Source organism: Ursus americanus, chromosome 12, assembly GCF_024610735.1.
Source record: "Ursus americanus isolate L20-20 chromosome 12, mUrsAme1.1.p, whole genome shotgun sequence".
Taxonomy (NCBI): domain Eukaryota; kingdom Metazoa; phylum Chordata; class Mammalia; order Carnivora; family Ursidae; genus Ursus; species Ursus americanus.
This window is the reverse complement of record NC_142138.1, coordinates 18,036,459-18,063,339: the sequence shown is the minus strand read 5'-3', so window position 1 is coordinate 18,063,339 and position 26,881 is coordinate 18,036,459. Positions and strand designations below refer to the sequence as shown.

The 26,881-nt window shown below is 38.7% G+C and overlaps 2 protein-coding genes across 11 annotated transcripts in view; one reads left to right on the top strand and one right to left on the bottom strand.

Annotated features, from left to right (window-relative positions):
- PATJ (PATJ crumbs cell polarity complex component) overlaps positions 1-14,066 on the bottom strand; it is a 345,082-nt gene extending 331,016 nt beyond the window's left edge. For all 6 annotated transcript variants that reach the window (XM_087865951.1, XM_045802203.2, XM_045802205.2 and 3 more), the window contains exons 1-3: positions 13,911-14,066; positions 2,078-2,134; positions 1,813-1,979 (exon numbers count right to left, since the gene is read on the bottom strand). In XM_087865951.1, coding sequence (XP_087722077.1) covers positions 1,813-1,979; positions 2,078-2,099 — 189 coding nt within the window. In that variant the 5' untranslated portion in view covers positions 2,100-2,134; positions 13,911-14,066. The remainder of the gene's footprint in view (positions 1-1,812; positions 1,980-2,077; positions 2,135-13,910) is intronic.
- Positions 14,067-17,661: 3,595 nt separating this feature from the next.
- TM2D1 (TM2 domain containing 1) overlaps positions 17,662-26,881 on the top strand; it is a 46,152-nt gene continuing 36,932 nt past the window's right edge. For all 5 annotated transcript variants that reach the window (XR_015726253.1, XR_015726254.1, XM_087865948.1 and 2 more), the window contains exons 1-2: positions 17,662-17,865; positions 19,936-20,005. Coding sequence is in view for 3 of the 5 variants with exons in the window: in XM_087865948.1 (XP_087722074.1) it covers positions 17,695-17,865; positions 19,936-20,005 (241 nt within the window). In the remaining 2 variants the exon portion in view is untranslated. The remainder of the gene's footprint in view (positions 17,866-19,935; positions 20,006-26,881) is intronic.

Here is a 26,881-nt window from a genome sequence, read left to right as displayed (position 1 = left end):
GTACTATACCAAACTCTTGCTTACAACAGCCCTAAGAGATACTATTATTCCATTTTGCAAACATGAAAACTAAGACACACAGGTTAAGTAACTTGCCCAAGATTAGAGGTAAGTAAGTCAGAGCCACTTAAACATAGAAAAAAAAAAAAAAAAAAGGAGAAGAAGAAGAAGAAGGGGGGAGAGAATTCTGTAATTATGGTGACTAGGAAAATAGAAGTTAATTTTTAAAGTATCATTGGCTGATGTAAGTGCCACCACAGTAGAATGAACATAACATCAAGAAACAAGGTTGGGGAGCGGTTGGGGGGGGACATGTCTAGGTGGCTCAGTCGGTTAAGCATCTGCCTTCAGCTCAGGTCCTGATCCCAAGGTCCTGGGATTGAGCCCCAGTGCAGGCTCCCTGCTCAGCTGGGAGTCTGTTACTCTGACCGCCCCCCCCCCACTCGCGCTCTCTCACCCACTCTCTCTCAAGTGAATAAAAAAAAAAAAAGAAAAAAATGTCAACAGGACCTCATAGAAAAAATCAACACCCATCGAAACTCAATGAAACACTCAAAAAAAAAAACCAGATTTTACAGTTGAATGGATAAAAATATGATTATGCATATAAAAACTGCAAACTACATAAATATAAAAGACTATTATGATGGAGTGGTTGTTTAAGTCCACTCTTACTCCAGTAAGAGTAACAGATTGGTAGTGACCTTTCCCCAGTTCTGTTGCTACCAACAGAATTCACTGTTGCACTACAGGACTCATCCCATAACCAGGGAATACAGAAAGCAGCCCATCAATATGCAAAGTGCTAAAATTATGGTATGAATTCTGATCTAGAGAAAGAAATTCACTAAAAGGCATATGTGCAGAGTTTAATCCTTAGTTATAAGAAAAATCACTTGTTAAATATTTATGGGCAGCCATTTTGATTTATCAGCAAAAAACATTGTTTTCCCAGATTTTATTCATTTTCTCTTAACATTTCTGCTACAATATCTCCAATTACATTTAAAATTCTGCCCAAAAGTAATCCATAAGATAGCTACTATTCAAGCCCAGCTTCTAGAATAGATGATTTAAAATCAGTTGCCATCCCTGACCCCAAAACACAGCAACCAAGAGGACAGCTAAAACTATTAATTTACATTACTCTAAGAAGAGGTGCTATGTGTCCAATAGTTCAACACTCATGAATGTAGAAACTGCAAGAGTCCAGGTACTATGCTATATGTAGTACAGGAAACACTGGTAAATATTAAAACATCAGTTATAATGCTTCCGAAAACTTTCTGATCAGAATATCCATGACATTTAATACTTGATAATTATTTGATAAATAATTGATATTTGAGAGGTGTAAATAATATGCTACAAGAGTATGATCACTTCTTGCTAGAAAAAAAGACTTCATAAAGAAAATATATTTAAGCTAAACACTATTTTATATTTTGAAGAAAATGTTGGGAAATCTGAAAGCATCTGACCTTTACATATTTAAATAAGTACAACTTATATTCCAAAACCAAACACAAAATTTATCATAAACATTTTAAGTAGGCTTCATACCCAACGTGGGGCTTGAACTCAAGACCCCAACATAAACAGTCGCATGCTCTACAGACAGTGAGCCAGCCAAGCACCCCTCATAAACATTTTTAAACTCTCCACGCCAATGCTACCTACAGGTCCAAGTCCCAGTACAGTCTTCTTGCTGAATTAAGTGTATTTAGAGACAGCTTCTCTGTCTCCATCTCCTTCTATGTTTCTTTGCTGGTTTGAACAAACCAACATGTAAAACCCTGATGAGTAACTTACCTGCCCTTTCAGTTGTTTGATGGACTGCTGAAGTGTGAGTATCTGATTGAAGAGAGGGCTCTTTAGTGTCTCATAAAACAGAGAGAGCTTCTCATTCTGCGATGTGTCTCCCTTCTCCTGCAGTTTCATTTTTAGGCGATCAAGAACTTGTAGGACCTGCAGTTTATCTTGTTTGAAGGATAATCAGAGCACAAGTTAATCCCATCGTACATTCCATTTTTGAATCATTAATTAATCTACTGATAGAAGTATGTATCTAGTATACCTGGAGCAGGATTTTCAGGCATTTTGAATGATAGTTTTCAATCCCTTTTAAAGAAACCTAAAGAAAAAATTTAAAATACAAAAGATGATTTTCCATTAGCATATACTTGTCTACAGTTCTGTAAAAAAAAAAAAAAAATTATAGAAAACCTCAAGAACATTCTTCATCAAAAGGCTTCACTCAAATTCAAACTATAATAAGGTACCACTATATACCCACTAGGATGGCTCCAAACTAGAAAGACAAGCAATCTGTTGGGTGTTGACAAAGACATGAAGCAACTGGAATTCTCAACATCTCTAGGAGGAACGCAAAATGGCACGTGCGCTTTGAAAAGTTGTTTGGTAGTTTCTTACAGAGTTAAAAATACACTTAGCAGATGACTCAGCACTTCCGCTCCTAAATACTTACTAAGAAAACTCAAAAAAACCTATATATGAATGTTCATAGCATTTTTATTTATAAAAGCCTTGAACTAAAAAAAATCCAAATGTCTAATAACAGATGAATATATAAGCAAATTATAGAATGTAAACGGAATGCTCAGGAATGAAAATTTGAAAATTACAAATATACAAAAACACGGATTGATCTCAAAAATAGTATGTTGAGGGAAAGAAACCAAACCAAAAAGGTTACAGACTGTATGATTCCATTCACATGAAGTTCAATCTGTAGTTATAGATTAGTTTACCTTGACAGGGTGGAAAGGAGCTGACTGGCAAAGGACTTGAAGGAGTTTTTTGGGGTGATGGAAATGTTCTAAGTTTTGAATGGGGTACTTACTGTTTACACAGATGTATACATTTGTCCGAATTCACTGACCTACATATTTTAAATCAGTATTTTATTGTACACAAATTACTTAAGTTGATTTTGTGTAAAAAAAAAAAAAAAAATCCTGGGCTGGAAAAGAACATCTCCATTTAGAGACGAAGATTTTAGAGAGATTGGGGGGGGGGATATCCCCAAGATGCACAGACAGTCCCAGATTCCTACTAATCATCTGAGTCTCCAAAAGGTAACCACCCAACATATTGGCATTTTCTATGTTTTTAATTCCAGTGATTTGTTCAAACTAGCCTAAAATGTAACATAATCACAACTCAAAATGCTAGCACAAACCCTCTGCTATGACCAAACTGGCACTTCCACGGTGGTCATACTAATAGTACACTAGTGAACCATCAAAGAAATAGGAGTACTATATAGTCAAAATTCTCTTAAATCAACTCTAGATACAGTTGCTGAACAAGGTCTTTCTTTTCTAATTCAAGGTCACTAAGTAGGAAAGTGTATTAAAAGCCAGTAAGGGATGCCATCTGCATTTTGATAAAAGGTCCAGGTATTCCATCCAAATGTTCACTGGATTCAGTGAGAACTACCAAAGAACGGTTGAATAGAGCATCACAGAACCGCCACTGATGAGCTCAGCATCTCAATTGTGCAACCTTTACAACTACCCATTGACAGGTAACTGAGTAACAAAAGACCGTTACAATGGCAATGTCCTTTTCTAAAGCAGCCTAAGGCCCAAGAGGATTGACAAGAGCAGCTCTGTGGTCATTAATACATCAACCTCTCTGAAAGAAAGAATGCAAGCTAAAACTAGGAGATGTAATTTTTTACTGTCAGATTGGCAATTTTTTAAAATAATAATAGCACATACTCTAGATGTCATGGAAAAGCAGGTGGGAATATAAATTTGCACAATCTTTTAGGAGAGCAACTTACACAATAGCTACCAATATATTAAATTTGCATTCTCTTTTACCCAGAAGAGCTACTTCTGTGGGTCTCTCCTGAAGATATACTTGCAAAAGGGCATACAGATGTGTTGTACAAGGATATTTACTTCATTGTTAAGAATAAAAGTCCAGGAAAAATTAAAGTATCAAAAGCAATCAGTCATTACAATAATAAAGTAGGTCTGAATCCCTATTGAAATGAGAATGGGAGGGAAACAGTTAATAGTAAGCCTGTGGCTCCCTCCCTCAGGGAAGGATTCCTAGTTTGATAACCAGAACCCCTTGCAAACATCCTAAAGGTTTTTGATAGATAACAGCCCCTCATTTTTAAATGTCAGGAAATACCTGAGCTGTCTTAATTGCTTTTCGTAAATAATCTGAAAATGTATGGATTTATGGGTCATGGCCAACTAGAAGATAGGAGATAATCACACAGACATTTTCTATTTGTGTAACTAATGGAGTATAAAACTGAGGATTTCCCAAACACAAAAGGCTTCCTTTGAGAAAAACATTTCTATATATATTGTGAGAACTTGTCTAGTAACCCAAAACAAAAATGTGTCCTGAGGTTGAATTTTACTCCCATAAGCAAATTAAAAATTGTGGTTAAGGTCTGTCAAAAATATATTTATAAATGACTTAATATCAATCTATATGTAACTAGGTATTTTAAGTGTGTTAATAATATGTCCTAAGAAAAAAAGTGACATTCTTTGGAATGCCTACTGGCTGGGTATTCCTCCAGCAAGGAATGTCTGTGCCTACCTCCTGCCTGTAACCGCTGAATCATGAGTAAGGTTTGGGATGAAGTTTGGGTTTGGGAACAAAGTTTGACCTCATTCACACGAGCATGCTTTGACAATTCAATCCTCTATGTTAACCCAAGGACATTATCTAACACACAACTGAATAGGGAAAACAGCAAGTTTCAGGGTATGTGCAATATTTTCTTTTTGTAAGAAAAAAATGTATTTGTGTGTGGGTTTTTAGATTTAGAAAGATAATTTCATAGTGACAACTTCTAGAAAGTAGAAATGCAGATGGGAGATAAAAAAAATAGACTTTTACTTTATAGATTTTAGCGGTTTGAATTTTATTTTAAAAGCATGTCTTATTTTATTTTATTTTTAAAGATTTTATTTATTTATTTGACAGAGACAGCCAGCGAGAGAGGGAACACAAGCAGGGGGAGTGGGAGAGGAAGAAGCAGGCTCCTAGTGGAGGAGGAGCCTGATGTGGGGCTCGATCCCAGAGTGCCTGGATCACGCCCTGAGCCGAAGGCAGATGTTTAATGACTGCGCCACCCAGGCACCCCTATTTTATAACTTAAAAACTAAAAAGACAAAAAGATAATGGCTGAGATGGCCTAATGAGAGAGCAAGCAGATACAAAGATAATGACAACACGATAGGATAATTATATTGTAAGGCATAACCGACAGTTGCAGAGGGGTGTGCCATATGCTAAGTGAAATCACAAAGGGAGGTGGACTAAACCTGTGTGGGGATGTTTGGAATGCTGGAAAGAGAACACATTAGAAACTTCTCTCCCAAAAGAAAAAGAATGTGGCGTAAAAGGAGAGTGGTCATTTGCCCTCATTTGCCTACAACAACCTACGCATGGTGTTCCATTTCACTCGCAAAAGTGCTGCCATTATGAATGGATAGAAAAGAAGTGGCAAATACATGCAACAGGTACTACTCAGCCATAAAAAAAAAGGAGGAAACCTTGCCATTTGCAACAACATGGATGGACCTACAGGGTATTATGCTAAGTGAAATAAGTCACAGACGAATACCATATGATTTCACTTAGATGTGGAATCTAAAAAACGAAACAATGAGTAACCCAAAAAAACCCTCTTAAATACAAAGAACAAACTGATGGTTGCCAGAGGGGAGGTGGGTGGAGAGATGGGTGAAATAGATAAAGCTGATTAAGAGGAACAAACTTCCAGGAATGCCTGGGTGGCTCAGTGGGTTAAGCATCTGCCTTTGGCTTAGGTCATGATCCCAGGGTCCTGGGATCAATTCCCACATCAGCTTCTTGCTTCTTGTTCAGCGGGGAGCCTGCTTCTCCCTCTGCCTGCCACTCCTGCTGCTTGTGTGCTCTCACTCTCTGTCCCTAGCTCTCCCTCTCTCTCTGACAAATAAATAAAATCTTAAAAAAAAAAAAAAAAGGTACAAACTTCCAGTTATAAAATTTCTAAAAATTTTAAGTGTCACAGTTCGAATGACATGTAGGACTACCCTGGGTCAGTGGTTCTCAAATTTTAGCATGCATCAGAATCGCCAGGAAGGCTTGTGCAAACACAAGTTGCCAGGGCCCACCTTCTGATCCTGTAGGTCTGAGGTGAGCCAGAGAATCTGCATTTCCAACAAAGTTCCCATGTGATCTGATGCTGCAAGCCCAGAGACCACCACTTAAGAACTACCATACACAGGTGCAAAAGCTCACGAATTTCTGTGAGAATATTAACTAGCTTTAAATAACTTGTATAAAGGTCTCTGACAATAGGACAAAGAAAATAGTGTTGTTTTGTGTTTGTGTGTGGGTTTTTTAATTTCATTTTGCTGGTTTGTTTAGTTTTCTAAAAGTGTGGACTGCAAATTGGTGCTTGGTTCACAAAGAGGTAAGTACCAAACTTGGGAATAAGCATTTAGAAACCATGCAATGTTGCAGAGTAATGTTGACCTATTCAATTTAGTAATAAAACCTTGACTTAACCTTTTATTTCTTTTTTTTTAATTTCATTTTTCTAACAATCCTTTTTTCTGATAAATTATGTTACAAAAATATCAGTCCTTGAAAGACTGGGGGTGCAGGGGAACCCTGATCTCTTACCACTGGCAGCTGAAGAAGCACAGACTTAAATAGACTTTGAGAGGGTCCTTGTAAATAATGCTAAGTAGACTGGTCTTTATCCTGTAAGCAACAGGAAGTAATTAAAGGCTTTTAAGTAGGGAAGTATTGAGTCCAGATTTCTATTTAAAAAGGTAATTCTGGTAATAGGATAGATTAGTGGTCTTCAAACATTTTTGAACACACATTCCCATCAGTGAGACATGTTGACCATTCACCTTATTTTTTATAATTATATAAATAATTATTTATTTATAATATAATACTTTATATTATAATATTTATAATATTATATATATTATATATATTATATAAAATATATTATAATATTTATAATATAATATAACATAATACTATTATTTACATGTCATGTTTTAAAATATACATAAAATAAAAAATGCCATAACAGGAAGATAAAAACACTAAAAAGCAAAGTGTTATTGTCATCTTCCTACCATCCCCATGGACCATCCTGTACATTCTGGAAACCATGATGGTAGCGTATCCCTCAGTAAGGGTTAAGATTAGAAACTGGTTGGCGAGCCAACCTTCTGACTCATATTTAATAAAGGCTAAACTTTGTCCACCAAGCAGGCCTGGAAAATTACTACAGTCCATGGTGTTAGGTAATATCTAGGGAAGGGGACTAAAGCCTTAAGAATCTATGAGGACAGAAGGGAGAAATGCAATAACTCTACAGCTCAACGTCCAGTAAGCAGTGTACAGGCTAAATGGTCTCTCAGTTTATGGTCATAAGAAGTATTCAAACAAACAACCTTCAACTATTCGACGAGGCTGAGAAACAGGGCTTACAGCAAGGAATCTCAAGTTTGTGTAAACATGGTAAAGCGGAGTCTAACTTGTCAGAGACAGGCCACCTAGAATCGGCCCTCGCCTAGATATTAAAATGCCACAGTGTGCCGCTGTCCTCACAGTTGCACAGCCTCCAGAGAAGGCATAGTTATTATGCTCAGCGGCTTCCACTCCATCATTGATCAAGAGAGTCTGAGCCATGAATTTTTCATGTCTGGTTCACTGTAGGATTTGACTGAAGGAAATTATTATAATATTGTGGCTTTTTTTTTATACCCATGCCTTTAGCCATTACCAATTAATGGAAAAGTTGAAAAAAGCTGATGCAGAGATAGAAATTTAATTTGATTTAAATTTCTAGGTGGAGGAAACTTATTGAATAGGTTTATTAACCTCCTCAGTTCAAGAATTTAAGTGAACTAAGGACCCTGAGAAACATACTTTTCAGATTCCCAATAGCATACAGAATAGAACCCCCAGGACATCTTATACTTGTATCTTGAACATCTAAGAGAAAAAGATCACTGGCAATCAGTTTGGCAAAGTATCCAGCATCTCACTGCAGATATGAATTGGGAGATCACAAACTCCTCACTGGGAATTCCCCAGAGCACAAGGGACCAGGGAGTTTGAACAATCTAAAAGCTATTAACTATAAACGAAGTCAGGATTTCAGAAGTTATTCAAAAATAGAAGTCCGCAAACAACTTAAAGTTTCTTTTCTTAAAAAAAAAAAAAGATGTTATTTTTGTGAGAGAGAGCGAGTGCAACCATGGGGGTGGGGTGGGGGAAGACGGAGAAGCAGACTCCCTCCTGAGCAGGGAGCCCAATGTAAGACTCGATCCCAGCACTCTGGGGTAACCGACTGAGCCACCGAGGCTCCCAACAACTTAAAGTTTCTATTGCTTCCTTTGAAGTGCAAAGCTCAGGTTGTATCTAATTATCATGGCTTTGTCCCCAAAGCTCAGCATTTGTGAGGTACCAATTACGTGGGAAACAAACTCTCCAAGCCAAAGTAAACACATCTGCCACCATGCTAATGCGGATTCAAGACAGTTGTCATAGCCTTGTGTCCCTATCAAATGACAAGGCCTTTTGTAAACCCCTAAGATATAAAAGATAATACATTTTTGGCTGCTGCCAAAACACTACATTCCTGGAATTCTGGAAACAGATATATAAATTTCAGAACAATCTTGATATTTTGGGGGCCCTATGCTTAAGCTATAACCAATGCTTAATTAACTGCACTTAATGGTAGGTATTCGGGACATGTTGAAATTGAAGATGAAAGATACCATGTTAAACTCAGAATCAGAACTGAAAATTGAGTCAGTTCTTCAGAATAATTCACTTGGCTAAATACTAATTTTCTTATTGAACTATTCAAAGTTAATAAATGCATATCAATATTCTGCCTGTGACTTGGCCACTGAATGAGAACAAAGTTAAACTGTTTCATGGTATGCTTTTGTATTTCTGTTGGTGGCAGTTTTCTCTAACGATTGACGAAAAACAAAAACAAACAAAAAACCCCCAAATCTGGGCAATTTTCACACTTATGGATCTCTGTGCAGAAGACCCAAGCATTCATAAATGATTAGCTTCCACCTCAAATATTCTGTTCAATTCTCCCCACACTGCAGGCCGTATGCCCTTCTCTCCGGAAATATGGTCATGGCATTTTTGGCATGCTTGTGATATTCAAAACAATCCTAGCAAATTTTGAAACAGACCAAACTAGGCTTCCCACCAATGTTCACCCTCCTCTCCTTCTTCCTCCTGACCTTTTCACCAGACCATTTAATCTGTCATTAAGCCACATAATTCACCTTTTGGTGTCTACTATGCACCAAATGCAAGGACATTCTGTAAAACATCTCATTTTCTTAACAATGTAGTATTATCACCCCCATTTTGCAGATGCAGAGAACTTGCTATGATTTCAAAAAAACAAGGGGGAAACTTCACCTTGGGAGGAGGGAAAGTCAACCACTAATGACTTTAAAAAGGAGAGTTGGATATTTCACATTTTCGACAGCGAGAGAATGTTTGCCAACCTAACCCTCAACATCCACTTAACTGCCCTCCCTCCCCTACCAGACTCTTGTCCTGGAGCTTCATTAAAATCTCCAGAAAATAACTCCAAGGGGATTGACAGCCCTTTTCAAGGCAGAAGCCATACTCAGCCCCTACTGTCCAAGTCACGCCCATCAATTAGGGGTCAAAGCTAAATGAAAACTGGTCTGCCCCTCAAAGCTATCTACTAACTAGGCAGGATGTGCAGAGCCCCAAAACAAAGGGCAGGACTTCGGTTTTGTTTTTAAGAGTAAGACCAACATGAGAGAATGCTCATCTCACAGAAGCTTTTTTTCTTTTTAAGTTTAAGTAATCTCTACACCTAACGTGGGGCTCGAACTCACAACTCCAAGACTGAGTCACACGCTCCTCCAACTAGGCAGCCAGGTGCTCCTTACAAACTTGTTTAACGTGAAGGCAGCTTCATAAACACACATAATCAATATACAGAGAACTCAAATCTGAAATTCTTAAAACACACTCTACCTTTGTTTACAATATTGTTGTTCGACAGGTCTTTAAACTATATAAATGGTCATCATACTGTATATTCATCCTTCAGCAATTTGTTTTACCTTATCTCTAAAGTTTTGAGATTTAGTCATGAGGCTATATGCAGCTTCTCTTCATTCACTGTAACTACTAAATAGTATTCCACTGTAGGAATCCATGATTTATTCCCCCAGTCTCCTGCGAATGAGCACTTAATTGTTTCCTATTGGTCACAAACACAAAAACAGGATTAGAACTAAATACCTACCTCACTAATCTACTGTTTTCTAGCTGACTCAGTCACCAAGTCGATAGCCTAGGAGCTTTGAAATCCTGGAGACCTGGGATCTACTGCTGGGACCCGCTCTGTGTTCTTGCACCAATTGTTTAAATTTCCCTATATCTCAGATTTCTCATTTGTAAAATAGAGTTAATGAAAATTACCACATATTCACCATTGAAAGGACTAACTAAGGTATTAGAAAACATGCATCCTGGCCCACAGTGTACCTTCAATACCGAGTAGCTACTATTGTTATCAACAACATCTCCTTTCAATCAAAATTACTTAAGGTATTTTAGGGCCTTCAAAAAAACTAATAAATTTTTTTAGCTGAGATTTTGCTATGTACTCCATAATGGTTATTTCTCAGAAGACTGAAATTCAGTAATGCAATAAATATAAGGGAGGGGGGAGTGGGAAGGCAGATAACTTGGGAATTTAAAAAAACCTGTTTATAAGTAGGAATGTAAGCGCTTCAGTCCACTAAACCCTCTCAAGGATAAACATACTCATACTGAATCCTAATCCAGTGCTGTTCAACAGAAAAATGTGAGCCATGTAAGTAACCTCAATTTTTCTAGTAGCTGCATGAAAAAGGTTAAAAGCAACAGGGAAAGTTAATTTTAATAATATATTTTACTTCACCCAATATATACAATCATTTCAAGATGCAAATAATATTAAAAATAATGAGGTATTTTACTTTTTGTTTTACGCTAAATCTTCAAAATCTGACATGTCCTTTACATTTGCAGCACATGTCCATCTCGACTGGCCCTACTCAAAGTGCCCAATAGTCCCGTCACATGTGCAAGGAGCTCACTAAGTTGACAGCACAGTTTCACCCATGGCTTTTCAGGAAGATCCCTGTACCGTGTTTTTAGCTGGTAAACAAAAGTCTTGATGCCTTTTATTAAAGTAACTCACAAACTTCAGTTCTTCCCAATAAAAATAGCACAATTCCATAATGTTATCAGAAGTTATTACCGTGGAGGAGCAAAGAGGGGGAGAATAATGGCTCACAGTTTACAACACATTCTTTAAAAGGATTTAATTTCAACCTCCCCGAAACTCAGTGAGGTAGATCATTTACAGACTGGAAAACAGAGGACCAGGGTTAAGTGACTTGCCAAGTCTGACAGTAAGTGGGCCCAATACCACGTCTCCAAACTCCACAGGTTGCACAGGTGTACAAACGCAAAACCTAAGTGGGCTCAGCAGAGATCTATCCCGGTGACTCAAGTAAGGGTCTAAATTTCTATTTGCACCGGAACTTAAAATGAGGGCTTTAAAAAGGCATCCAAACCTACACAAAAATATCTGAGTATGAAAAAACCGTAGCAATGGTCAAGCAATCTCGAATATAAAGGTGGGATAGTTCTGTCTCTGAAAATTTACTACCAAGGTGAGCAAAATCTTTACAAATTAAACACCATTTTGGCTTCCCCATAATGTACATTACATAATGCTATTACAAAGCATGTAAACTCAAACTACTTGGTTGTTTAGCTTAAGGACCATTACTAAACGTGTTTTGTTTTTTTTTTTTTAAGATTTTATTTATTTATTTGACAGAGAGACAGCCAGTGAGAGAGGGAACACAGGCAGGGGGAGTGGGAGAGGAAGAAGCAGGCTCCCAGTGGAGGAGCCTGATGTGGGGCTCGATCCCATAACGCCGGGATCACGCCCTGAGCCGAAGGCAGACGCTTAACCGCTGTGCCACCCAGGCGCCCCATTACTAAACGTTTTTAAGTAAAAATGCAATTATAAGGATTATGGAATGCTGAACCTCTAATAATCACAAGATTCTAGTAGTGGTCTCACTACTATGGAAAAATACACAGGTTTCCATTTTTTAAGAAAACTGACTGAAAGATAATATACCATAATTTTATTAGTGGTTACTTTCAGCGATAGGTGGGTTTATTTTCTCCAATTTTCTACAATGAATATAGATTACCTTTATGGTTTAATATCAATACATGACTTAAACTTACTAAGGCCTTCAGAGGTGCCTGTTTCGCTCAGCCCATAGAGCATGTAACACTTGATCTCTCCGGGTGGTAAGTCTAAGTCCCAATCTTGGGAGTAGAGTTTACTTTAAAAATAATAAACGTACTAAGGCCTCTAAACACAGGTAAGAGCTTAATACAATTTCTCTTCCATTTTAAACACAACTATTATTCTAATGCCAAGGTCATCTTATGTAACTCTTAACAGGATCTCAACTAGCAAACCTCCTCAGAACGGAGTTTACAAATTCTATCTCCTAAAGTACCTTCCAGCTCTGATATTAACTTTTTAGTTATTTTAAATTTTTAATAACCCTTATATAGGCCACAGGGGTCTAGAAACATCAAGTCCATTTTAGTTAAAAGTCACAATCTCCCCTAACTTTTTCCTGATACTGCACAATGAAGCAATTTGAGTTTTTACGCCCACTAGCTTTTTTCTAAAAAAGATGTGTACAAATGAATTGGCAGGCAATAGGAGCTTAGACAGACTAGAATGTGGTATCAACCATGCTCGGTGTAACTGAGATTTCTCTTTCTTCTGGGTCTCCAGGAGGTTTCTTCATGAAAAAACACTTGTTTGATGCTCACCTATCAATGGCCAGACTCTAAATACACCTGAGAATCAACTCAGAGAAATAGGGCCCTGAAAGGCGAACGCTCCGAATTGCAGAGACAAACCAGTGAACAACTAATTCGAATCCAAAGTGATAAGAGCCATCTGGAGATATGACAAAGTGCCAAATGAACACCCCTGGGGGAGATAAATTTGGCACACCTCCTAGTTGTGCCGGGAGGGTTGGGGCTCTTGGGGTAGGGGGAGGGGCAGGATTTGAAAATGTTTTCCTGAGCTTGACTTAAAGCAGGAATCCAGCAATATCCCCAGAGCCTGGAGGCCACAGTACTTTCCATCTGATCCTCCCCACCTAAAAAGTGAGGTTAGCAGAGCCCAAGCCTGACCGCCGGCCTGGGAACTCGGCTACGTGACCACCCGGCACCCAGGTGGGGCTGGGGCCAAGTCGTCCTCTCATAAGATCTGGGAACCCCCTCCTTCTCTGGGCCCCCGTGTCAGGCCACCACCTGTTCACGCCTCTCACCGTCACCAGTGGAGGAAAAGACTCCGCCCAGCTCTGGGGCCAAGCGCAGGCACCGATCTGGGTGCAAAATTTGATCCCTGCCAATCCCGGAACAGAAGTGGGCCGAGATTTGAGGGCCGGCAGGGCCTGCCGAGGCTGGGCTGCTCCGCGGCCGGCGGCCTCCGGCTAGCTCTGCACCGAGCCGGAGGGGGGGGGGCACGGTAGGGTCACCCAGGCCGGACGCCGGAGGACCGCGCCCCGCACCCTCCGTGGGCCTGGCGGGGCGCCCACCGGCGCCCTGGGTCTCCGGTGTCCAGCTCCTCCCGGAGGGCGGGCGGAGAACGCGCCGGGGGCAGGGGAAGCGGGCTCCCACGCAGGAAGAAGAGCTGCCCCCCGCCGGCCTCGGGACTCAGGGACTACCACCCCGCACCGCATGCGCCCGCACAGCCCGGACCCCCGCTTTACCTGGTCGGGCCGAGGCTCGGGAGCGGGCGAGCGGGCGGGCACGGCGTCGGCCCTCCCTCACCTGGGCGGAAGTGAGCGGCCCAGGGTGACCGCGCCTCACCTGGCAGGCCCTTCCCTAGCACCGACCCTCCCCGCCCGGGGCGGGGCGCCGGGGTGGCGCGGGCGGGGGAGCCTGGGCCGAGGGAGGCCGACTCTGGGGAGGGGAGTGCGGGGGCGGTGGGCTTTCCCAGTCTCTGCAGGTGAAATTTGTCTGGGCGAGGGAGGGTTAAAGAGCCTGAAAAAGGTAGGGTCTGGGGGCCAAGTGGTGGGGGCAGCCCGTGCTAATGGGGTGGGGAGATCCTGCTGGGCAGGTGTTGTAGGAGAGCTGGCGGAGAGCGAGACCCAAAGTCAGGCAAATGAAAGTATATTGATGAAAACTTGGTCAGATCTAATTAGTCCCCCATTGTCCCTTTCCTTTCAGTTTGGTCATTTGTCCCTTGTGTTTTCTATATCGGATGACCCAAAATTAAATTCTAAGACGTCTACCTGGGGAAATTTAGTTGGGGAAATAAAGGAATCTAACAATATTTGTCTGTAATATGCAGGACACTAACTTATACATACTGATGTGGGAAATAAGGGCAGAAGAAAAATTATTAAATTTCCTTACTACCTATAGCCCATTAACAAGTCCTTGAGATAGAGTGTCCCTCCTTTAGGAACTCAGCTGCAGCAATGTTAATATAATACTTTGCTAAGGGCAAGAGGCACTCTTAGCCCAGCCCCCAGGATCCTGTAAGTCTACTTTTAACATATAAAAATTCCTTTGGAAACTTCCTTTATCTCTACCCCCCAGGATACATGTAGGCAATCATCCTCCAAGCATATGACCCACCGATATACATCTGAAGGGTCTCATGACTGAGGGTTTACTAAACAGTAATAAATGACCTTTCCCAACAACAGCTAGCCCCCTCCTGATCCTGGAAACCCTGTTTCCAAAATACCTGGGAGGCTTACGCTTATTCCTAAGCCCCCTCCCAACTTGAAAGTATATAATGGGTCACTTCTCATGACCCCAGTGCAGCTCTTTCTGCCCACGGGTCCTGTCCCCGAGCTTTAATAAAACCACCTTTTTGCACCAAAGATGTCTCAAGAATTCTTTCTTGGCTGCGGACTTGGAACCCTAACGTCTTTCCTACCTCATTTTCCATACCTCATTTTCTCTGTGAAGAAACTGCACTCCTAATAGGTTAAGTGATTTCCCCCAACGTTTGGGACTACATGGGATCTTCTGACTCTTAAGTCGTATTTTACTTCACTATACATTTTAACATTTTTATTCTTGATATCATAACTTGACATTGAGAAAGTTCTGTGTAAAACCTACAATTCCACTCTCTTTAATTATTCTACTCTCTTTAACTAAAGAATTTTGATGATTTACTTTGTATAATAAGGTCCATGCATTAACCATAAAGATAATCAATCTTCAAGTCTGTATTCATTGAACAGATGCAGTATTTGTTAGGCACTGTGATTGACTCTGTGAAATGTTTTAAAAAAAGGGGGGATACCTGTCCTCAAGGAAGATGAGGCATATATACAAAACAGCTGCAACATAAGAATATTTGTTGTAAGATAAAGCACTTGGCACTTTACAGTGTCGTTAGTTTGCTTGTTTTAAAGGAAATATTACTTGCTAGGCCTGCTTAAAAGATACACAATTGCAGCCTGGTCCTGCTTGTTAGGAGCTAACAAACTATTAAGGGAAATCAATTTATACAATAACTTAGATTACCAAAGACAATGAACCCAGAACTTGCAGAAAACAGAGACTACGCTTGTTGAAAGCATCTGTTAGGACTTAAAAGGTGTTTTTTTTTTTAAGATTTTATTTATTTATTTGACAGAGAGAGACACAGTGAGAAAGGTAACACAAGCAAGGGGAGTGGGAGAGGAAGAAGCAGGCTCCCAGCGGAGGAGCCTGATGTGGGGCTTGATTCCAGAACGCTGGGATCACGCCCTGAACGTGAAGGCAGACGCGTAACGACTGCGCCACCCAGGCGCCCCTCTAGGTTGTATGTTTTTAGATCATCATGTATCCTATGAAGATACAACTCTGTTCCTCCAGTTTGGCCTGGATTTTTAATTATTCTTATATTAGTGACAAAACATTGTGTACTACGTACTGTTTTGGGGGGAATATCTTAATCAAAACCCTTGTACTACTACAGTATCTAGTACAGGCTTCTATTTAAACAATTATCAAATAGTACTTTAACTGTTTATCTTTTCTCCTAGTAAACATAACGTTTTTAATTATTAGATTCTTGTCTCTTCAGTTTTTGAGTCTGTAGGGTCTTGCCTGATGTTGTGCACATAGTAAATGCTTGATAAATATTTCTATGGAGGGGAAGAGAGAGCAAAGAAGGAAAGGATAAAGGGAGGAAAGAGAGAAAAGAGAGAAGTCAACTTAAAACAGGAAGTTTAAAATAGAACTAGTAAATTTCAAATTTCCTATCATTTAAATCTTTAATTAAGCATAAATATTTTAATTTAAAAATACCATAGGGGCGCCTGTGACTCTTGATCTCCGTCTTGTAGTTTCAAACCCCACTGTGGCTGTAGGCATTACTTTAAATAAAATCTTCAAAAAAATAAAAATAAAAATAGCATAGTAATGCTGAAAAATTGGTTTAAGAAAAATTTTAACTGTAGTTACAATACTAAAATATTACTACAAATCATTTCATGTCCTCCTATTCCCAAAATGATACTTTGCATAATACATTATCCCATGCTTCTCCAAGTGTGGTATCTGGACTAGCAAACTCACATCACTTGGAAACCCCATAAATATGCAAATTATCCTGCCCCGCCCTAAATTTTCATAATCAGAAACTGAGGGTGGGTCCCATTCTTGGTGTTTTAACAAAGCTTCCAGATAATTCTGATGCTCCCTAAAATTTGAGAACCACTGCGTAATGCAATTCTTCAAAATTAGTACTACTGTGAATGAGGAGGCACCGAATTCAAATATTTTTATGTTAGAGAAAATGGCTTAAACTTTGACTAAAGAAAGTAAACGTGTTGCCCAAGGTAAAAGATATCCCCACTACAGAACTTTTAGAACATAAAGAAATTTAGAAAGAAGAGATGGAGGGAAAAAACTCCAACTTTTCACTTAGTGTAGTCGTAAATTCTTTAATCTTTTGTTATAGGCCCTCTCGCTCGCATAAATGTCCTCTACTAAAAATAAAAGTGTAATGCCTATTTTTGTGATGGAGTCCTTAAGTTCTGTTTAAGAGCCTTCCATAAGTTCTTCTCTAAGCGAACAGATAGGTCATTATATCATAATAGTAAGAGCACAGATTCTGAAATCCGGCAAAGACCAGTCTGATTCCAATTCAGTAACTAAGGTTGACATGCTTTTTAGCGTCGTTGAGCCTGGCTCATTATCTGTAAACCCAAATCCTACCAGGACTAACCGAGATAGTGTTTGTAAAGCGTTTAACAAATCGCCGAGTGCCGCTGGCACATTTGCGGGTGGAAAAGTCACAGCAGCGTTAGCACGGGAGGAAGCAGTGGATGCGAGGCCGCTGATTTTCAAAGCGAGCCTACTTGGGTATCTCAAAGACAAATCACAGCTCTCCCAGGTAAATCCGAAGGCCCCGTAGCGGAAAAAAAACAGCCTTCCACCGAGGCATGGTCCCTTTAAGAGCCTCGCTCCCTCCGCCCTTCTCCCGCCCCAGCCTAGGCAAAGGCGGAACCGGAAGTGGTGGGGGACGCGCCGGTCCCCAGCATGGCGGCCACCTGGCCCTCCGGGCTGGTTGCTACGGAGGCCGTGGCCGCCCAGCTCCTGGGTGTCCTGTGGTTCGTGTCAGTCACCACGGGACCTTGGGGAGCTGCTGCTATCGCCGCCGCCAGCAGCGAGGAGACGATTAAGTGCGAGGACCTCAAATTGGGACAATATCCTCTGTGAGGAGCCCCCCCCCCGCCTTGGGGGCGAGGTAGATTAGGGGTCGCGAGTGGGTCGCGGCCCTCAACAGGGGCCAGGGTTGTGCTTAAGGAATCGGTGACTTGTGGTTTTTAATGACCGCGGAACTCTGGGAGGTGAAAAGAGCTGTGCGGGTGGGAAGGACAGCGGTCACCCTGTGTGATTTCCTTGGGATTTTACTGATTGTTAGCACTTCCTCGTCTGATCCACCTATTTTTATTATTAATTAGTTAATTACGAGATCCTGAAGTATGCCAGGCCTTGTTCTAGGCACTAGTAATAAAAAGATCGATTATTAGCGCTTCCCCTTCTGATTCACCTGTTCTTATTATTAATTACCGGTGGGTTTATTTTTCAACAAACGCCGAGATCCTGAAGTATGTCAGGCCTTGTTCTAGGCACTAGTAATAAAAAGATTGATAGTCTCCACCCTAGAAGTTTGCTGACTTGGGGGCGGAGACAAATAAGTATTTAATAACGATATAACCCTTGTATGTTGCCCAGTTATCATTAACTCTGTGCGTATCTCCTTACATCATCGTCAAACTCCGCAAGATGCCAGACTGTCAGGGGGCAAACTCCTGCTCCGTGTTGTAACTGTAGGCCAATTATCTGAACTCTGTTTTCTCTTGAGTAAAAATGTAGATAACAATGGTACCAACTTAAAAAGGCTTGTTGTGAGAAATTAGTGCAAGCGAATCACATACAACAATGCCTGGCACATAGTAAGAACTATCTGTGTTATTTACGGATGAGGAAACTGAGGCTGAAGGGGTAAGTGAATCTGCTCATTGTAATAGCTCTGATGAAGGGAGGAACAATATGAAATGGGAGTTACAGTCAAAATAGCTACTTTTGTACAAAATTAGATCATTTTATACAAATTGTAGAGCAGAAAAGTTAATAACAGAAGCCAGAGATATAAGAAAGACTCTAGGAGACAAATTTTTAAATTTAAGAAAATTCTATCCTATAGTATTTTTATGTGAATTGGGGAGAGGCAGCCATTAGTAGATGCTTACACAACAGCTCTAATTTGCTGAATACCATTGTGCTTGGAGTTTGAGAATCACTGACCTAGTAAGTTGAGTCTTTTTTGGCAAAAATGTCAGAGCGATTCTAAGAAATAATTGGATGGTATGAAGAGTTGTAAGATTTGAACCCTAGAGAGATGTGGCTGAGCATTTGGTGATGAAAAATGGAAAATGGCTGTTACTCCTGGTATGAAGATTAGGTAGTACTGAAAAAAACCTTAAAAGCATGTCGTGTTCTCTGTTTCCGGAGACATCTTGTGAATTTATCCCATTTTAGAGTCAATAAAATATTTAGGATACAAAAGCTGCCTGCAAGTGTATTGAACGTCTATTAGAGGACAGTTATTATACCTGTTTTCAAAAGCTTAAGATCCTGTTGGGGAGACCATGTAGACTCACCTAAAAGAACTATCTTCTCTGCAGTCTAATGGAAAGTGCTCTAGCTTGGAATCAGGAAACCTGATTTTACTCCCTATCACTTGTTACATGACTTTGGATAAGTCTCTCAAACTTCGAGCCTCAGTTTGTGCTTCTGTAATATGGGAATAATAGTATCTACTTCACAGGGTTATTTGTGCTACATGAAGTTATGTAAGGGGGCCCTTGGTGCTACTAAGTTATAGGGCCCCATAAATTAGTTCAATCAAATCTCCAGAAACTGATTTTTTTTTAACCTGAAGCTTTCTTACAATAATTTAGTAAAGATTTTAATTTCCATTTTTCCTTTATTCTTTATGCTTAACCCTGACTAATGTTCTTTAAGGATGGCATCCTTGCTAGAGCTTTTAATACGTATTAAGTTAATATATTTTTCCTGTAATAAATTAATGATCAAGTAGTATTTAGCGATGCTAAAAGTATATTTGTGGTTATGCTTGTTGCTTTGGACCAGCTAACAGCTTTTTCTTACATGTAGATGTAAACATGAGTTTATAATACAAGACATTAAAGACAAGGTGATAATGTTTTGTGTTGAAATGTTATTCATATTTCCTTAACTTTTCTCACATATATTTGTAAAGATCCAAAAATAAATGATGCCACACAAGAACCAGTTAACTGTACAAACTACACAGCTCATGGTAAGACTCCCAGAAACATGTTTTTATTTTTATTTATTTTTATTTTTTTAAAGATTTTATTTATTTATTTGACAGAGAGAGAGACAGCCAGCGAGAGAGGGAACACAAGCAGGGGGAGTGGGAGAGGAAGAAGCAGGCTCCCAGCGGAGGAGCCTGATATGGGGCTCGATCCCAGGACTCTGGGATCACACCCTGAGCCGAAGGCGGACGCTTAACAACTAAGCCACCCAGGCACCCCTGGAAACATGTTTTTAAAAACAATTTTTGAAACATGACTTCATAAATCCCATGTATGATCACTAAAAGTAATAAATGTGTGCTTTTTCTTGAGTTAAAACATTATTCAGTTTCTAGAACAACTTAAATTGGAGAACTGGCTAAGAGTTGTTAATATTTAATTTAGGAAGAATATTATTCTTAGTTTTGTGACCTGGGGACTTTTATATTTTCATTCATTTTTTTTAAACCTTTGGAATCAGTTTATGTAGCTTATGCAGAGATGTCTTAGCTTAGATTTTTAATTACTTAAAAGGAACTTAAAATGGGACTGTTAGCCCCGTCAGTTCCAATGAGAAGTTACATCACCCATACTATACAGTTGTAATAAACTTAGGTACATCCTAAGCATGAAAACCGTACTGTTAGGACTTTAAATATGCATCCGTATTTTCTTTTTTTTTTTTTCTTTTTAGTATTATAGAGATGTTTTGATAATAGATACCACCCTCAGCCTAATGATTTTGGGGAGCTTCTGTTATTCTAAAATGTGTAGAATGCCAGATAAAAACTAATGAATTGTTCTGATCTTTTCTTCTATGGGGGAATGTGTTGGAAGGGAGGCAGACAGATGTATGTTGGAACTATTTAGCCTTCTTATTTGGCATGGTACGTAATGATGGCAGTTACATGGTATTAATTTGAGAAACGAGCACCTATTCAGTATATACTGATTGTTTTATGTATTAGGCAAGAAATAAGACAGTAATTGGTGTTTTCTTTTTAAAATCTCTTTAACAGGTTCATTATGTAAATGAGATTAAAGGAATTGTTTTTCTTACAGCAAAAAACTTTCGTTTTTCAACCTATTCAAATAATTGAACTCTTGATTATGAATTCGTATATATTTTAAAAAGCAAATCTTCTTTTATCTTTTTATCTTTATATTTTGGCACACGAGCCCAATTATAGTCAACAAAGATACTTGAAAATAAGTTGTGTTAAACTTTTATAATTGGCATTTAGCTACTATTCTGAAGAAGTATAAACAGTATTAGGTTTTACATATATCTATATATATGATTTGTATAGCAGATATAGCTTAGTATGTATACATTTATTTAATTTAGATGTGTTAAACTTAAAGGAACTTTGTTTTTTTAGTTAATTTATAAGTATACTCTGATTTGTTGGTTTTACAGTTCAGTGTTTTATATTGTGCTTTCTGAACACAGAATAGAGTTAACATATATAACAAAGACTCAGCTTTCAGATACTCAACCATTTATATGCAAGATATTAGAAATCTGTGAATACTTTTGTGACTCAGGTATCTAACTAAATTAGGAAGCAGGCAGCCACCTATCTCAAAAAAGCATTTTCTAGCCTGTAGTGTTCTTTGCAGATAGAAGGATTTTGAAGGAAATTATGCAACTAAAAAGAATAGTTTCTGCCCAAAAGACCTTTGCCCTTCATTTAGGAGTCTCTTGTGTAAGATAAGTTTGAATCCACTTGTACAATTACTGATAAATAAGTTTATAAACGTACAAAATCAAATGATCAGACTAGTAGGAAGTAAAAGGACTTGGAGGTATTATGGTACTATCATGGCTTATCAGGTAAGTACTCATAGTTGATGTAAGGGGAGAGCTACAGGACAATAAAAGGAAGGTTTTCTATAAAAGGGAATGATATGATTATTCATTTGGAGAGAAGAAACCAAGTGCCGTATTGAATGTGGGAACACGTATAAAATGTAGATTAATTAATAAATGACTTTAAATCATTATCATGATTTTAAGAAGAAAATACAGTTTCTGAGACAAAAATGAGTCACAGGGTGGCTGCATATAGATACACAATTGGTACATGACACCGGCATCTAGCTGTGAGCCGGGATAGATTTCTGCCATCCCAGCCCAATGCTCATGAGGCTGTGTCTGTCCATGGGAAGTTTTTCTTTTCATTACCTTTTTAAAACATACAAGGGCTAGTGGAGTAGTTATGGTGAATCACTTCTAAGTCCTGATAGGAAGGACATCAAAATGACCCCCAAAACATGATTTTAGGTCTAACATGGAACTGATTAACAGGAGAAAAGTATTAAGGTTGTGAAAATGGTGAGTTAAATGATCTTTCTCAGCCTCCCAGCCAAGATTGTTCTTCCTCAGTTTTTTCACTATGTATACGAAGACTATTACAGAATCCTCAAACTAAGTTTAATTTTCTTCAACAGTACTTTTTGGGTAGGGATGAATAAGAACAATGTTTTACAAAGAGGGGATTTCAAGGTAGAAGAATTGGGACCAAAGGCAAAGTAATTCAACTGTAACATTAGATTAATGTGATCTTAAAATAGCTCCCAATCAGAGATACAGGCTTCCAGTTATGGAATGAATTAAGTCACAGGGATGTCAGGTACAGCATAGGGAAGTCACTGGTATTGCAATAGCGTTGTCCGGAACAGATGGTAGCTACACTTGTGAGCGTAGCATAGTGTATAGACTTGTCCAATCACTATGTTGTACACCTGAAACTAATGTAACATTGTATGTCAACTATATACTTCAATTTGTAAAATAAAAAAAAAAAAAACCCTAAGGACAACCAATCACAAAAAGTAAGTGAGAACTTTCCAAATAAGGCAAATTCTTAAGGTGTAACCAATCAAATAACTTTCTTGCTTTGCTTACACTTCTGTATAGAAGTCTGCTAACTCCGACAGGTGGGGGAGAGCACTCTAACCACTTCCACTTTGGCACAGCCCAATTCAAATTGATTTTTGCTCAAATAAACTCTTACAATTAAAAAGAAAAATAGCTTCCGTTTAGCCCAATGCCAACTAAGAAGCATATTTACTTACTGAGAAATGATTTGTAATAGACAATTTGATAATTAAATTGATTAAAATAAATGGATCAAGACAATTACCTTAATGAAAATTAATTTATAAGATATCTATTATTTATTGAGAAATTATTTATTTACTGTATTTATTGAGAGATTACATGCAGGCTTCTACTAAGTGGTAGAGATGATACATGAAAGAAGACAAAATCTCTGCCCTCAAAGAATGTTCTGTCTAGATTGTACAGACATACATAGGCAAGTGTTTTCAATTTTCTGATCAGTGAAACAAAAGTATTTAGACTCCATCTCTAGAAAATTTTGCTCTGGTCCTTTGGCAGATCTTTTTTATTTTTTTAAGTTTTTATTGAAATGCATTTATAGGAAAGTACACATAAGTGTAACTCAAATGATTTTTCTCAAACTGAACACATTTGTGAATGCTTCCAAATCAAGAACTAACATGATTAACACACCAAAAGTCCCTTCGTGCTCTCTTATAGTCACTGTTCTGCCCTAATGGATAGCCATTACCCTAACTTCTAACAACATACATTAGTTATGTAAAGAGTGTGTTATTTTTAGACTTTTTATTTGGGGATAATGTTTTTTTCTTTATTAAATATTTTTATTTATTTATTTATTTATTTTTTAAGATTTTATTTACTCATTCGACAGAGATAGAGACAGCCAGCGAGAGAGGGAAAAGCAGGGGAAGTGGGAGAGGAAGAAGCAGGCTCATAGCGGAAGAGCCTGATGTGGGGCTCGATCCCATAACGCTAGGATCACGCCCTGAGCCGAAGGCAGATGCCCAACCGCTGTGCCACCCAGGCGCCCCTATTTTTATTTATTTTGAGAGAGAGAGTGTGAACACATCCACAAGCCCAGGGTTGGGGGGGTGGGACGCAGAGGGAGAGAGAGAATCTCCAGCAGACTCCACGCCCGGCATGCAGCCTGATGCTGGGGCTCAATCTTAGGACCCTGGGATCATAACCTGAGCTGAAATCAAGAATCGGATGCTTAACTGACTGAGCCACCCAGGCATTCCTACTTGGAGCTGTCTCTGTCTGTCTCTCTTTCTGACAAGTAAATAAATAAAATCTTTAAAAAAAAAAAAGGAGTACAAAGAACACCCATACATCTTGTGCCCAGATTCACCAGTTGTAAACACATATTCTTCTTGCTTTATCATTGTGTGCTCATGCATTCTATCTTTCAGTTTGTATGTATTTTGCCCCGTGTTTGTTTTTCCTAAGAATAGAGATAGTCTACTTGATGTAAACTTTAGTAAATTTAATATTAATATTTGTACTTTACCATCCATATTCTAATTTTATCAGTGACCCTAAGTAATGTTTTTATAGCATTTTTTTTGCAGTGCAGGGTACTAAGATCAGGTTTTGACCCTTAAATCTGACAAATCAAGACTAGTCCAGAGCCAAGATGTTAACTGGAGTAGGATCCCAAACCACTTACTCCCTAGGTCAGTCCTTCTGATCGTTATGAAATGATCTTTGTTTATTTCTGATAGTTTTTTTCCATTTAAAAAATGCTACTTTTTATAATTGAAAATTCTGTGTACTTACTGGTTTAAACTGATGCTATCTAAATCACAGACATTGGCCAGAGCAAAACTTTTACAGGAAATCCGTGAATTGAGTAGTTTTCAGGTTGTTGCATGTTGCTTGATTTTGTCTACTAGGTAACATTTATTGGTAACTGGCTTTCTTAGTCTTATCATATTGATTTGTTTATTTTTGCTTGTTCCTGAAATCAGTGTAAGCATGGAATTATGGTATAATGGAAGGAGTATTGATTAAGAAATAATGAGTGTCAGCCTAGGATTTCCAGAGTCTTACCTACTTATAAGGCTTTTGTCAAGTCATTTAATTTCTTAGGATCTCAGTTTTCATGTTTGTGAAAGAAAAGGAGCTATTACTAGTTTTGTCTACTTATTAGGATTTTAAAAAAATAAGGGTCAGTGAGACACCAGGCTGGTCCAGTCAGTAGAACATGCAGCTCTTAATCTTGGGATCATGAGTTCAAGCCCCACGTTGGGCATAGAGACTACTTAAAAAAAAAATAAGGGTCGAAAGAAATTATCATAAAGTATATAAAAAGAAACTCTAGGGGCGCCTGGGTGGCACAGCAGTTAAGCGTCTGCCTTCGGCTCAGGGTGTGATCCCAGCATTCTGGGATCGAGCCCCACATCAGGCTCCTCCGCTATGAGCCTGCTTCTTCCTCTCCCACTTCCCCTACTTGTGTTCCCTCTCTCGCTGGCTGTCTCTATCTCTGTCAAATAAATAAATAAAATCTTAAAAAAAAAAAAAAAAAGAAACTCTAGGGTTGCGGGCTTCTTTTGATTGGTTAATTTCATTTACACAAAATCTTCCCTTAGTGTTACAGCCACTCCGAGTGTTATATTCATTTCTCATGTCAGTTTTCTTAATATTGAAGTTCTCTAATTTACTAGAGTGGAGAACCTAATACTTGTTGAACACTTTCTTTAACCACGTATCATGCTTTACATGCCATATGCTTTTACTACATACCCAACACCATTACAAGAGTATTATCCACATTTCACAGATGACAAAAACAAGATTCAGTGAGGTTTTACAACTTGCTCAAAGGAACAAACTAGTTAAGTTGGCAGAGTTTGGACTTAAACCCAGATTTGTCCAATTCTAAAGTCCTGCTCTTTGGAGTTCACTGTCAATTCAATGAAATCTGATTAAATCAGTATTGATGTTTCTCTTACTATTTTCTCATGTAATCTCTATATATATTTGGAGCAGCAGCTTATCCTTCCTCAATAAATTACATCATTTTCTTTTTTTTCTTTTTTTTAGGATTTTATTTATTTATTTGACAGAGAGAGAGAGAGATAGCCAGCGAGAGGGAGGGAACACAAGCAGGGGGAGTGGGAGAGGAAGAAACAGTCTCCCAGCAAAGCAGGGAGCCCTATGTGGGGCTCGATCCCAGGACTCTGGGATCATGCCCTGAGCCGAAGGCAGATGCTTAACGACTGAGCCACCCAGGTGCCCCTAAAGTACATCATTTTCATCCCTTGAAATAATTAGCTCATACTTCTCTCAAACTTTAGAATCCTTGTAGGAATGTGGTTTCCTCTTCATTCTGGTACCTCTTTCCACTGTTTGTAGTTTTCCTGAGGTTCTGAGCCTGGAGCATTGAGCATTTTTCTCTCATGTCTCATGTCAAATATAAATCATTTCCTATGATAGAAATGAAAAAATATCATTGAAAACTGTAATTGTCAAAATTTGTTATTTGACCAATTAATAATATCTAATTGAAAATAGGTATGATTTCTTAGTATTTAATATTTTTATAAGGCCTTTTTACAACTCACCTATTAGTGTTCGATTTTTTAGAATGTTGTGCAGGAAACTCATCTCAAAAAAGAATGCATTTTTATTAGGCAAGGTGTATTGGACAATAACCCCAACTGGAATCATAATTATAGCGTTTTGCATTGTAACTCTCTCTTTAAGATCTGATTTTAGCTAGTCTGCAGGAAGATCTCACAACGCTGTAAGACAAGAAAGTAGCACTTCAAATTGAGCAAGTAAGTGCAAGGTAATACATTTAGAGGAAGATTATCTAAAATTTAGCAATAGAATTCTATCTTATGGCACAGTTTGCCAATCCAGAACTTACTACCGTGAGGATTTAAAAAAAATTAAAAATCCATTTTGAGGAAAAACGTGTGTTTATAGATTTCTTGCAGATCACTTCTTTGTGGAGGTGGAATGGTCCTCATCAAGGCAAAAAACTAACATTTTAAACCAG